This window comes from Aotus nancymaae, unplaced genomic scaffold, assembly GCF_030222135.1.
Source record: "Aotus nancymaae isolate 86718 unplaced genomic scaffold, 86718_ANA_hifiasm-v0.15.2.pri h1tg000089l, whole genome shotgun sequence".
Lineage (NCBI taxonomy): Eukaryota > Metazoa > Chordata > Mammalia > Primates > Aotidae > Aotus > Aotus nancymaae.
This window is the reverse complement of record NW_026988504.1, coordinates 8,179,511-8,192,127: the sequence shown is the minus strand read 5'-3', so window position 1 is coordinate 8,192,127 and position 12,617 is coordinate 8,179,511. Positions and strand designations below refer to the sequence as shown.

General features: G+C 57.3%; 1 protein-coding gene across 5 annotated transcripts; it reads right to left on the bottom strand.

Moving 5' to 3' along the window:
- Window positions 1–347: 347 nt before the first annotated feature.
- FDXR (ferredoxin reductase) lies at window positions 348–10,655 on the bottom strand. Of its 5 annotated transcripts, XM_012453751.3 has the most exons (13): window positions 10,547–10,640; window positions 9,882–10,000; window positions 9,720–9,791; window positions 4,583–4,675; window positions 4,253–4,375; window positions 3,942–4,055; window positions 3,540–3,641; window positions 2,653–2,760; window positions 2,315–2,399; window positions 1,984–2,183; window positions 1,723–1,894; window positions 906–1,076; window positions 348–780 (listed from the first exon to the last, which is right to left on the bottom strand). In XM_012453751.3, exons 1-13 carry the CDS (start codon window positions 10,623–10,625, stop codon window positions 650–652), a joined length of 1,569 nt encoding a protein of 522 aa, XP_012309174.2. In that variant the 5' UTR covers window positions 10,626–10,640; the 3' UTR covers window positions 348–649. The 5 variants fall into 5 exon arrangements, with proteins under 5 accessions (XP_012309174.2, XP_012309170.2, XP_012309171.2 ...); XM_012453747.3 differs by lacking the exon at window positions 9,882–10,000 and having other exon boundaries at window positions 4,583–4,678; window positions 9,720–9,817; window positions 10,547–10,655; XM_012453748.2 differs by lacking the exon at window positions 9,882–10,000 and having other exon boundaries at window positions 9,720–9,817; window positions 10,547–10,655.
- Between the last annotated feature and the right edge of the window lie 1,962 nt (window positions 10,656–12,617).

Genomic DNA, 12,617 nt, shown 5'->3' with positions numbered 1-12,617 from the left:
AGACTCACCTGGGGCACCCAGAGGCACAGGGAACAAGCTGCTGCTTAGCGCCCCCCATGCTCCCCCCACCTAAGTGTTAACCAGGGGGCCAGTGGAGCAGGCAGGCTGGGGTCCCATCCCGGGCAGCCCCAGTGTGGACAGAAGACAGGACAACCACAGCAGAGCCGAGTGGAAAGGGAGGTGCCTATGCCAGGCCAGGCTGCCGAGCCCCCTCAGGCCTCCAAGAGGCCCCCGAGCAGGGAGTCGTCTCTGCATCGCTACCTGGTGATGGTAGGGGAGCTACCGCCAGCAGGTGACCCCTGACCCCAACCAACCCTTCCAAAAAAAGTCCCCCATCAACCACAGCCCTTGGTTGCAGCTGTTTTATTTCCAGCATGTTCCCAACCTGGTGACCCTCCACAGTCCAGCAGGAGAGAGGTGGGAAGGAGTTAGGTTAGCCGCACCTCCACACGACCCTAAGCTTGCCTCGGTTGCTGAAAGCTAAAACCTTGCTGGCCAGGGCAAGCTTCCCCAGGAGGGAGGAGAGACCCTGGAAGGGCAGCCGAGCCTCCAAGCCCAGCCTGCCAGGATGTAACAGAGTCCCACTCGGCAGACCCAGCCCTTCCCCTCCCAGGACTCATCCCTTCCCTGCCAGGGGCTGGGGCTGGGCTCAGTGTCCCAGGAGGCGCAGCATCTCCTGAGGATCCACCAGCTTCTCCCGGGGCTTCCCAGTGCCCTGGCCCCGGGCCACCTCCTCAGCATCCAGCTTCTCCCAGTCTGAGAAAGAGACTGGCTGGACCCCTGAAGCAGAGGGGAGACTGTCACCACCTCCTCCTTCACCCCTCCCAGAACAGCCCCCTCCCAAAGAGACCCCAAAGAAGGACCTCCCACCCCACCTCCCAGGACCTCAGCATCAGGGCCCAGACCTCGGCTGCTGAGCAGGGCCTGGATGGCTGAGGAGCCAGGCCTGGGGCCAGAGGGGAGCAGCCCGGCCTTCAGGTCCTGCAGCAGCGTCTGGCCGGTGAGGAAGCTGTCAGTCATTGTTGTAGCTATGACCCCTGTGGGTCCTCTCTTCACCCAGCCGCTGCAGTAGAGGCCTGAGAGGGGGGAGCAAAAGCAGAAGGAAGGGAGGTGGCTGGCCACCACCCTGGCCATCCTGTGCCCACAATCTCTACCCACGTGCACACACACACAGACACTCCATGCCTCCCCGAAGACTGTCGGCTGAGCCTGAGGTGGCTGCTGGTCCACTGCCCTGGATTCCTCTCGCCCTGTTTTTACCAGACCCCCTTACACCTTGGTGTCCCTTAGATGAGGGGATCCCTAAGCTTAGGAGCTGCAGTTTGCCCACCTGCAGTTTCAGTAGGCCCTTGATAAATGTTTACCAAATGAACTAATGACTAGATAGGTGTGTGGGCACTTGGTAAAACGGGAAGCTCCCTGATGACTGCCTTATATATCTCCAATCCCAGCACTAAGCACAGGGCCTAGCCCAGAACAGACCTCAGTGAATGTTTGTTGAATGACTTAATGACCAGACATATGTTCCGTATGTCCCAGCTAGACTGGAACATATGTCTTCTCTTAGGGCCAAGAAGAGGGTGGCGCTGAGTCCGGAGAGGGCCTGCCCTACAGAAGTTCCTCAGTGCGTGTTGCTATATGCGTGAATGCATGGCCCCAGGAGACGCCAGCTTCCTGGCCTCCCACCAGAATTTGCCACCCAGGCCCCTCACACCCTCTCACCTGGCACATCCGTAACCCGGCCCTCCACATTGGGGATGACCCCGAGCTTGGAGTCAAAGGGCACACTTGGGTCGATAGGGCGGCTCTTATACCCAACGCTGCTGAGCACCAGCCCACAAGGGAGGTCTTCCATGGCTCCCGTGGGCACTGCCCGGGTGGTCTCACCGACACCCTGTTGGGGAGAGGGGAGAGTGTGGGCAACTCCAGGCTGGAGTGGCAGAGGCCTTGGAAGGGGGTGTCTTTGGGAAACGTGAGACTTACCTCCAGTCTAGTGACTGCCAGGCGGACACCTGCTGCCCCCCGCCCATCTGGTGAGGGCAGCACCTGCTGGGGGCTTCGGAAAAAGCGGAGGCCCCAGGCACGAGAGGCCGAAGCCCGGCGGGCAGCCTCCTCTGGCCCTGGCTTCTCTATGGCTGTTCGAAGCAGCAGTTCCGTCAGCCGCTTCCTTGGGCGCGGGACCTCTGTCGGCATTGTAGACTGTCCACAGGCTGTCCCTGGAGCCCGGCCCTCTCCCCGCATGCCCTTCCCCGACCCTCTCTGACTTAGGTCACACGCTCCCCAGTAGCTGGTGGGCCAGGCCAGGGTCCTTCACCTTTGAGCCTGTCCTGGAGGTCCAAGAAATCCACAGGATCCAAAATGGGCCGGGTTCCTGGTAACTGAATCATCTCCCGAAGCTCCTTGAGGGTGGGGGCAGGGAATGGGGGAGGAGGTCAGGTCGGAACACTGTCCACCTGAGCCCACCCCAGGGTCCAGCCCAGGCAGGAGCAACCACCACCCACATCCTCCCCAAACACACAGGGCCCCGGGGCCCTGACTGCTCCCCTTCTTCCATCCCAGGCAGCAGCTACTCCCAGGGCCTCTGCCCCACCCACCCCTTAAGGAGAGGCCCTCCACCTGGAACCCTGGCTCCTCCCACTCTGGCCCCAGCACCTTAATGGTGAAGGCCACTTGCAGGGGTCCACGCCGGCCCACTAGCCACACTGTCTTCACTCGACTCTGCCTCAGCACACCCAGAGCTGCCTTCGTGATGTCCGTTTTCTGACACAAAAGGAGGGCCTTGAAATCATCAGACACTGACCCGGGAAAGCGGATTCTCCATTTGGTCACATCCCCACCGTGGGCCAGGAGAAGGCTGGAGGCCCAAAATTGCACCACTGCTCCCCTCTGGCGGCCAGATGGAGCATTGCTGCCAACTCTGCAAATGACTCCAACTAATCGCACACCAGGCCCACATTTGCATTCAACAAGTATTTAGTGGGCCTCTCCTATGTGCTCAGCCCCGTGCAATGAGCTTGGAGGGGCATCAATGGTGAACAAAAGAGACAAGGAGCAGGCCCTCACAGAGCTTCTGATCTGGTGGGGAGAGAAATACTCATCAAATACTCATCCACGTGTGTAAAATTGCTGTGGCGGTAACAGGCTGTGACACAGTAGCCGGGTCTGTGGGAGGAGGTGTGATGGGGCCAACTCAGGGAAGCCAAGGGACAGCAGAGCCAAGATCTAAAAGATGAACTTTGGCTGTTAACTGGTGGGAGGTGGGCGGGAATGATCCAGGCAGGGGATGGTGAGAGCAAGGGTCCCGTGGGTACTGAAGAGTAGAGAAAAAGGCCCCTCAGCTGGAGGACAGAAAGTGCAGGGGAAAATGACAGAAGAGGACGCTCATGGGACTGCCCTTCAGAGGGCCTCTGCCTGGGCACCACGGGGAAACAGAGGCACTGAGCCTGGCTTGGAGAGGGGAGGCCTGAACCCTGCAGACAGGCCCACTCTCTCCTCAGGGTGACCCCACCTCCACCCCTCAGCCCCAACCTACCACTCACCTCCAGGTGCTCAGGTGGGGTCAGTAGGATACGGGCCACGTCCAGAGCCACGTTCCCCTGCCCCAGAATCACAGCTGTGTCACAGCTCAGGTCTGGCTTCAGCTGCAGGGGAAAGGTCTGGATAGGGCCCCCCGCCTCACTCCACTCAAGCTCACCTCAGTCTACAGGTGCCTCATGCCCAGTCCCCGCTGTGCCCTGGGGCTTCCCCACACCGGGAAAGTCCACAACTCAGGTCCCTCCTCCCACACCAGGACACAGCTCTCCCCTGAGGCCCTCCCGCTTCAGTCAGCAGGATCTCACCTCTCCTCACCACCGGATGGCAGCTCCCTCTTTCCCCAGGTCTGACATCCAAGGGCCAAGGGGTGGGGAGGAAGAGGCAGTGAGCATGCTCCCCAGACTCACCTCCTGGTTCTCAGGAAGCCCGTTGTACCAGCCCACAAAGGCCCGGGCGGAGCACACACCTGGCAGCTCCTCACCAGGAATTTCCAGGGCCCGATGGTCTTCTGCCCCGTAGCTCTGATGAAAGATGACAGGCCCGAGGCCCACAGCTCTCAGCACCAGCACTGGTGGGCCAGGCAGCCCCCCAGGCTCCCAGCGGCCCCCTTCCAGCTTCTCCGCTGCAGCGTGCATCCTGGCCTCACCCCTGCTGCCCTGCACCGCCAGCTGCCTTCTGCAGCCCCTGCCTCCCCGACCCAGGGCCTGGCCGCACTCACCAGCACCACGGCATGGTAGGCCTCCCGCAGCTCCGGCACCGTCACGTCCCTGCCCACCTCCACATTGCCCCAGAAGGCACAGCGGCCAGAGTGGGCCGTCTGGGTGAATGTGTTGATGACATTCTGCCAGGTGGCCCAGGAATGGGAGGGGTTAGAGGGTGAGGCAGCTCCAGGGACCCACGTCTGCACCACCCTCACCACTCTGTGTCCCCAGGATGGAAGCTGGGTGGCATCGGGACAGAGGGCATGAAGTCCTTTCATCCAGCCAGGAAGCCTCCCTGCCCTCCCCATCTTGACCAAACCCCAGCCTCCTGGCCCAGAGAGACCCACCTTCACCTCAGGATGGTCAGGAGCCACGCCAAAGCGTACCAGGCCAAAGGGCACAGGCTGCTTCTCGTAGATGTCCACATGGGCCTGGGGGTGCTGCTGGGGAACAGGGTGGCAGCTGATGGGGTGGAGAGAGAGGCTGGGACCCCCTCCAGGTCCCCCAGGCTCCCAGACAGAACACTCCTCCCCCTCCCCAGACAGCAGGAGTGTTCAGGACCCTGGGCTGAGAACACAAGGCTTAACCCTGTGCAAGGAAAAAGAGCATTCCTCGTGGCAGCTCATGCCTGTAATGCCAGCACTTTGGGAGGCTGAGGCAGGTGGACTGCCAGAGGTCAGGAGTTCGAGACCAGCCTGGCCAACATGGTGAAACCCCATCTCTACTAAAAATACAAAAATTAGCCAGGCATGATGGCGGGCGCCTGTAATCCCAGCTACTCAGGAGGCTGAGGCAGGAGAATCACTTGAACCCGGGAGGCGAAGGGTGCAATGAGCCAAGATTGCGCCACTACACTCCAGCCTGGGTGACAGAGCAAGACTCTGTCTCAAAAAAAATGGAAGGCCGGTTGGCCCTGGGCAATGGGGAGAAAGTGGTCAACTGAGGAGGGCGGTAGCTTCCCCAGCTGGAATTGAATCAGTTGTATCAGGGCAGCTTCTTTGTCTTCTGAGGACCTGAGGACCACCCTCCGAATTCACAGGGCCTCAGCTCTAGTGCCCAGGACCATGCTCTGGGAAAGGGGAACAGCAGGACAGGGAGGGGCACAGCTGGGGATTCTCAGGGAGGAGAGATGGAAACAGGCCTGCTCCCATCTTAGAAAGAGTCTCTCATGCAGGGTTTCCGCGCTGACCGCCTTCCCAGGGCACCTTGAGAGGCCACGTGGAAGGCACAGGGTCAGGTACAGCAGGCAACTCTGGTCTGGCTCTGCCACCAGCCACATGATCCCAGCAAGTCCCAGGGCCTCCCCAGGTCTCAGTCTCCCCCTCTGCACACTAGAAGGACGATGGCTCCCTCTCAGGGCTGCTGGGAAGCACCCAAAGGTCAGGGTGGTGAGACTCTGGGCCCCAGGCCGGAAGCAGCTGGGGCTCCCATGGCCAACACGCCCAGCCCCCCATCCTATCCTAGCTCCTCGCTATGACACCTCCAGCTTCCCTAGGACTCAAGACAAAGAAGCCCCTGCCCATCAGTTGCCCTACCCCTGACAAAGGCTCCCATCCACCTCCTCGCCTTTGCTCAAATCCCGTCTTCCCCTGCACTGCCTGCCGGCACCCAAGTCCACCCTCCCCCACCTCCTACCTCTCCCCATCCCAGGCCAGCCACAGGGGGCTACCCAAACCACCTCCCTCAAGCCCCACGGTGTTGTACCCACAAAGAGCACCGGGCTTGGCGTCAAACAGGTGGCGTTGTATGCCAATCCCAGCTCCACCACTAGCTGGCTCTGTGCCCCGGGGAAAGTTTCTTCTCTGTCCAAAAGAAGATCCCTGTGGCGTCATGCTCAAGGTTAAATGAGTAATCAGGCAGCCCAGGGTGCAACCTACTCTGAGTGCTCAGTCTAGGAGGGAGCAATTATTACTATTCAGTTGTTGTATGTCACTGCCTTGCTCAAAAATCTTCTCTGGGGCCCAGTGCCACAGCATAAAGTTCAAACTGCTCAGCCTGGAGGTCAGCACCTTACCCGATCCGACCTCTCTGTCCTTATTTTCCATTCTTTCCTGCTACAGATCCTTCACTCTGGGTCACAGTGTCCTCTCCAGGGCCACCTCCAGAACGCTAAGTCCGCTGGATATTCTTACCCCTTATCTCTCATGGCTGACCTCATCTTCCAGGAAACCTCCTCCCTTTCTCCTCTCCCTCTAGCTGCTCCCCGCTAACAAGGACATTCTCTGAGGCACTCCTCTCTCCTCCCTGGGGATTTTAGCCACTCCCTCCTGTGACCCCAAATTCCCCTGAACTTGCTGGTGACTTTCTACTCTCTCTCTCCTGCCCAGACCTTTCCCGAAGCTCCAAACCTGAGACCCCTGGATGACCCACCCCAGACATCTCAAATCCATCCAGATTCAAGCCAAGTCTCCTCATCCCAAACAGCTCCCCTTCTGCTCCTGTTCCCTCGACCCCATCTGCCCAGAGTCCAAGCTGGAACCTGGGGCTCCTCCCTGCCCCCTCCTGATCCCATCAATCCCCCATCCTCCCAGTCCTCTTCCTCACTGTCACCCCAGCAGCTCCCCACCGCTCTCTGGCTACCAGCCCTGCCTGGATCTACCCTGCAAGCAGAGGGGGCATCCTGAAGGAAAACAGCACCCCAAAAACTCTCCAGTGAAGCCAACCACCTGGACAGCAGTGGGCACAAGAATCCTTCGGGGTGCTTAACGTTGCTGACTCTTGGGCCCAGCCACATTAGCTCCGAGCTAGGCCTAGAAATGTATATTTTGATAAGATGCCCCAGGAGACTCTGATGGGGGAAGAGGAGGCAGCTGCGGACACCTCCCAGTGAAACCTGCCTCCAGAGCCTGGACAGTGGCTTCCAAGCTCCCCAGGATCAGGGTCCCACCTACGTCTCAGCCTTGACTCTCACCTCTTTCCTTATTGCACACACGCACCTTCCAGAACTTGCCCTTTGCCCTAGGGTCATTCTCTTCCTCTTTGTCCATGCAGTTCTCTGTGCCTGGGACACTCCTGTCATTGTCCCCCAACCTGACATCTACTGTTCTTCAGACTGCAACTGGGACATCTCTTCCTCCAGATTGGGCATGGACCCCCCTCCCTGCACCCCAGTGTCTGTGCTTTACAGCGTCAGAGCCCTAAAATGCCTTGTAAATTATCCACCTGTCCACCCACCCCACATTCGAATGTCAGGTCCTCGAGCACAGGGACCACGTCTGTCCTGCTCACCTCCATGTTCCCAGTGAAGCCTGCACCCAGAATGTGTTACATCCAGTAATTGATCACTGAATGGATGAACGTGGATGGCCTAGCACGGAGCTGCCTTTGCTTAGGTCCCAGTGCCGTCCCTGCTCAGCGGTGGAAGCTTAGACAGCCTCACTCAGCCCTAGAATCCTTACCTGTGAAGCAAGAGGCACGACACCTGCTTTGCAGGTTGTCATGGGGATGCTACCAGATGCTGCGCTCAGTGCCTGACTCAAGCTAACTGCCACTGTCCCAAACGTGCTGCAGGTGGTCCTGTCTTAGGAGCACAGCCAGCAGCTTGGAGCTCCCTGTGAGCAAAGATCAGCCCAAGGATCAGAACAAGGATTGTAACTGTCCTGAGCCCCTCCCCATCCCATCCCATAAGAAAAGCATGTGCAAGTGTCTGCCAGCTGAGTGCAGTTGTGCTAAGAACACCGCCTGGGCCAGACAAGGTGGCTCACGCCTGTAATCCCAGCACTCTGGGAGGCCGAGGTGGGTGGATCACTTGAGGTCAGGAGTTCGAAACCAGCCTGACCGACATGGTAAAACTCTGTCTGAACTAAAAATACAAAAGTTAGCCAGACATGGTGGCATGCACCTGTAATTCCAGCTACTCGGGAGGCTGAAGCAGGAGAATCGCTTGAACCTGGGATGTGGAGGTTGAAGTGAGCTGAGATTGTGTCACTGCACTACAGCCTGGGTGACAGAGCGAGACCCCATCTCAAAAAAAGAACACTGCCTGGAAGGCTTATTCTCCCCACTTTGAAAATTTCAGGCTCAGCTAATAAACTGTCCCTTTGACAAAGCCCTTCAGGGCCTCTCCAGCCCCCATGCACGCCCCAGTCTCCATCCCAGAGCCCAGGCTGTCCTCCCTCCCACATGGCCATGTGCTCATGGCCTTGCATTCCAGGATGACTCCCCACATGTGGGAGGCCCTCGCCAAAGCCCTTGGTCTTCTTCAATGCAGCTCAAATGCACCCTCTTCAGGAAACAGTTTTTTTCTTTTCTTTTCCTTTTTTTTTTGAGACAGGGTCTCACTCTGTCACCCAGGCTGGAGTGCAGTGGTGCGATCTTGTCTCAATGCCACCTACGCCTCCCAGGTTCAAGCAATCATCCAGCCTCAGCCTCCCAAGCAGCTGGGACTACAGACGTGTGCCACCATGCATGGCTAATTTTTATATTTTTAGTAGAGTTTTCACCATGTGGGACAGGCTGGTCTCGAACTCCTGACCTCAAGTGATCTACCTGCCACAGCGTCCCAAAGTGCTGGGATTACAGGCATGAGCCACTGCTCCCAGCCCAAGAAAGTTTCTGATTGACCCCACCTGCCTCAGCTCACGCTGCCCACATTATTGTAATTAGCTTTCACCTGTGTTGCTTGGGAAGCATGCATGGGTCACTTTTCCGCAGAGTGATCAACTCATCCAGGTTTCCCAAGAACCTCCAGCTTAGCGCTGAAGCCCTTTGTCCTGGGAAATCCAGGCCAGTTGGTCACCCTACATTTCAAGTATGTGTGTGTGAGTGTGTGTGTGTGTGCGCGCGCGCGCATAATTAAGATATTCATCCATTCTCCTGTCTCTCCACAGACACTCCAAGCCTCTCCAAAGCTAGGCCACTGTCTCATGTCTCAGTTAACCTGGGTATCCCCTCTCTACTCTGTCTCAAAGTCTGATGTGGAGTCTCAAGGATAACCTGTAGCCTTGGCTTGGGGCCCTGCCTACCAAGGCGGACACTAAAAGCCTTGAGATCCTGGCCTTCACAGGGGAAGGGGGAGGGGCAGAGGGCAAGCTGAAAGAACAAAATGGCAAGGGAGGATTGGAGCTATGGGTGAGGAGGGCATGGCAAAAAAGGTAAAGTTACAGAAAGCGGAGGAGGCGGTTAGCCTCGAGATGCAGGATGTTTGGGACAGAGTGAAGACAGAGGAGAAAGGAGGGAAGGTGAAGGAGGATGAAGTCATTCTGCAGGTATACACAAGCCTCCTGGAGTGCTTGGCCAGGGAGGCAGAGCTGACCACCTGCCACTGACCACTGGACACCAAGTGGTCCTCTCTCACACTGAGGATGTGAGGGGAGGGGAGCCCCAGGTGTAGGTGAGGAAGCAAGTGGGAAGTGTCCAGGCCAGATGGCTGGGAGCCCCTTCCCCATCAGGCATCCAGGAGTGGTCTTAAAACCCAAAGCGGGTGAGGCTTGCCCTTAGGACTGGAGCAGCAGGTGAATGATGGACTATGAGGAAGTGGCTTACCTTTAGCAGGTGTTGGGCGGTGTAGAAGCCAGCTGGACCACTGCCCACCACACAGATCTGAGGGGTCTTCTCCTGTGTGGAGAACTGGTGGCGGAAGCCTGGGGCCAGGGAGAGGAGAGGGAAAAGGTCAAAACTGACTTCTTTCCCCAGTCCCAAACCAACTTGAATATCCAACAGAAGCTGGAACTTCCCAAGCTTCACCCTCACCTGCATCCTCCTTCTCTTTCTCCTCAAGGCTTTGGCATTTGCAGGGTCTCTTACTTCATCTGAACCCCCAAAGGCTGAGTCTTCATCCAGAGCCTCTCATCTCACCCATGAACCTACTACACCACTCCCAATGGCCTACCAACACCACTTCATTCCCTATCCAATCGGGTAGAATTCCACATCCTTCCAACGGCCTCTATATCATCCCAATCTCGCCCCTTCGGTCTCCCCAAAATGTCGCCCCTCTAACCCTTCTCTCTCCACAAAACGTTATATTGCCCGTATAGACCTGTTTTATTCCTACAAATCCCTGTTTCGACTCAGACTTCCCTCTCGCCCCAGAGACCTCCGCATCACCCCCCATTCACCCCGTCTCACACCTGTGGATCTCATAGTCTCTCCTTTTCACCTCTGTTGACCTCCGACTCTCACCCTAGAAGCCTCACATTTCACGCACAGATCCTCGCCCGCCCCCGTACACCACCGCGATCTCGCCAGCAGGAAGAGACCCCTCCAGTCTCGCCCCTCTCCAGCCCTGCCCCAGCTCGGTTCCGACCGCTACTCAGAGCTTCCAGGCCTCCCCGCGCTCCCATCCAGCCCCAAAGGCGCCCTGCTCCTACTCGGGGTGCTCCCGGCGGAAAGCGGCCGGGTCCGAGGCAACGCCGACCGGCCCCACCAGCGCCAGCAGCGCGAAGCCATGGCTGGGAACAGCAACCTGCAAGTGGGTCCTGGCAACCTCCCGGCACTGCAAACCCGCCACCACCCGGCCTCTGGCCCCGCCCACAAGCGAGGCCCCGCCCCAATCCCCGCCCCCAGCGCTCCGGGAAAGCAGAGCCTTGCGGCTCCACCCCGACTCCCGAGAGAATCCCGCCCCCAAAAGAGAGGCCCGCCCTTAATCACGCCCCACCATCTAAGCCCCGCCCCTCTGAGGTTCCAGGACACAGGCGATTTAATACATTTCTTCCCCAATCCTCACCTTCCCTCCAAATCCCGGAAGCCTAGCGTTGGAAGAGAGCGAATCCCCATTGCTGTTTCAGTCCCTCCCTAAGGAAGCAGCCAATTAGAAAGGAGCTTATTTTACTTAGCCGCGCCCCTCTCGGGAGGCTCTCGTCGCTCGCTGATGACGCATGCTACCTTGCCATTTAGTAGCTAATCCTCCCGTGTGACTTCGTCCCAGCCAATCACGGGTCCGGCTCAAAGCGAGCCTTCCCAGTTAATCTGGGAAATTTAACTAGAGTGCGGAAATCTGGGGCGAGGGAGTTCCCGCCAGGAACTCAGCAGCCCCTTCCTTCGACCGCGGGTGTTGTAAGCCCTACAAGATGCTGTCCCTATCGGGCCAGGGGGAATATTAAACCCTGGAGAGCTCGTCCCACCTCGCCTCCTTTCCCATTACACAGGTGAAGAAAAGGGGGGCGGGGCAGTGGCTTATGGTACTAAGGACGGAGCCTCCGACCCCTCTGCAGCCGTGCCGGGACCCGGGTTGGGGCACTCCCCTCGGGTTCATAATTTAAGGGGGCTCCAAAACGCTCAGTCCTCAAGATAAATGTTATACTGCGGCGTTTTAAAATGTCAAAATTAATGCAAAAAGCCTATGATCAAAATATTTTTTAAAAATAAGGATAGGATCCGTAGTGACAGCTGACCCAATAACCTAATGCCTCTTCCTTTTTCACATGGGCCCTCTTGTCAAACATTACTTCCTCGGAGAAGCCTTTTCTCTGACCCGTCCCCTCCCACGCTCCAAGGGGTTAAAGCTGCGCATTCCACAGCATCCGATCTTACCCCATGATGACATATTAGACTGTTTGTCATTTTTAATGAGGTTTTAAATTTAAGAATAACATACAGAAAAGTGCACAGATCGTAAGTGCACAGCTTGACAATATATCACAAGGTGTAACCATATAACCACCACCCAGATCAAGAAATAAAACATGGATACTGATCCCAGGAGTCCTCTTTGCCCTTTCTGGTCACTTCCCCTCCCTCCCACTGGTAAGTAAATACTGTTCTGCTTTCTAATAGGTCACTGTGTTTTACGCCTGTCTCACTAGACCAGGAGTAGGCAGACTATAGCTTGCAGGCCAAACGCTGTCCACCAGCATGTTTTGGATGACCTGCAAGAATGATTTTTACTGTTTTGGGGTTTTTTTTGGGGGGGTTGGGGTTTTTGGTTTGGTTTTTTGAGACAAGGTCCCTCTCTGTCACCCAGTGGTGCCATCTCAGCTCACTGCAACCTACGTTTCCTGGTTCAAGCGAGCCTCCAGCCTCAGCCTCCTGAGTAACTGGGACCACAGGTGCCTGCCATTTTTGCATTTTTTGTGGAGATGGGGTTTTGCCGTGTCACCTAGGCTGGTCTCAATCTCCTGAGCTCAATGCAATCCACCTATCTCCACCTTCCAAAGTGTCAGGATTACAGGAGTGAGCCGCTACACCCGGCTGGTGTGTGTGTGTGTGTGTGTGTCTGTGTGTTTCTCTGAGATGGAGTCTCACTCTGTCGCCCAGGCTGGAGTGCAGTAGCGCTATCTCGGCTCACTGCAACTTCCACCTCCCAGGTTCAAGCGATTCTCCTGCCTCAGCCTACTGAGTAGCTGAGATTACAGGTGCACACCACCCCACCCAGCTAACTTTTGTATTTTTAGTGAGACGGGGTTTCACCATATTGGCCAGACTGGTCTCAAACTCCTGACC

Excerpts from the sequence above, each read along its gene's own strand:
- FDXR (XM_012453751.3), bottom strand. The coding sequence starts at position 10,625 with ATGGCTTCGCGCTGCTGGCGCTGGTGGGGCCGGTCGGCGTTGCCTCGG. Across the intron at positions 3,642-3,941 it reads GGCTTCCTGAGAACCAGGAG|CTGAAGCCAGACCTGAGCTG; the intron begins GTGAGTCTGGGG and ends TTTCCCCTGCAG. Across the intron at positions 1,895-1,983 it reads TGGCAGTCACTAGACTGGAG|GGTGTCGGTGAGACCACCCG; the intron begins GTAAGTCTCACG and ends TCTCCCCAACAG.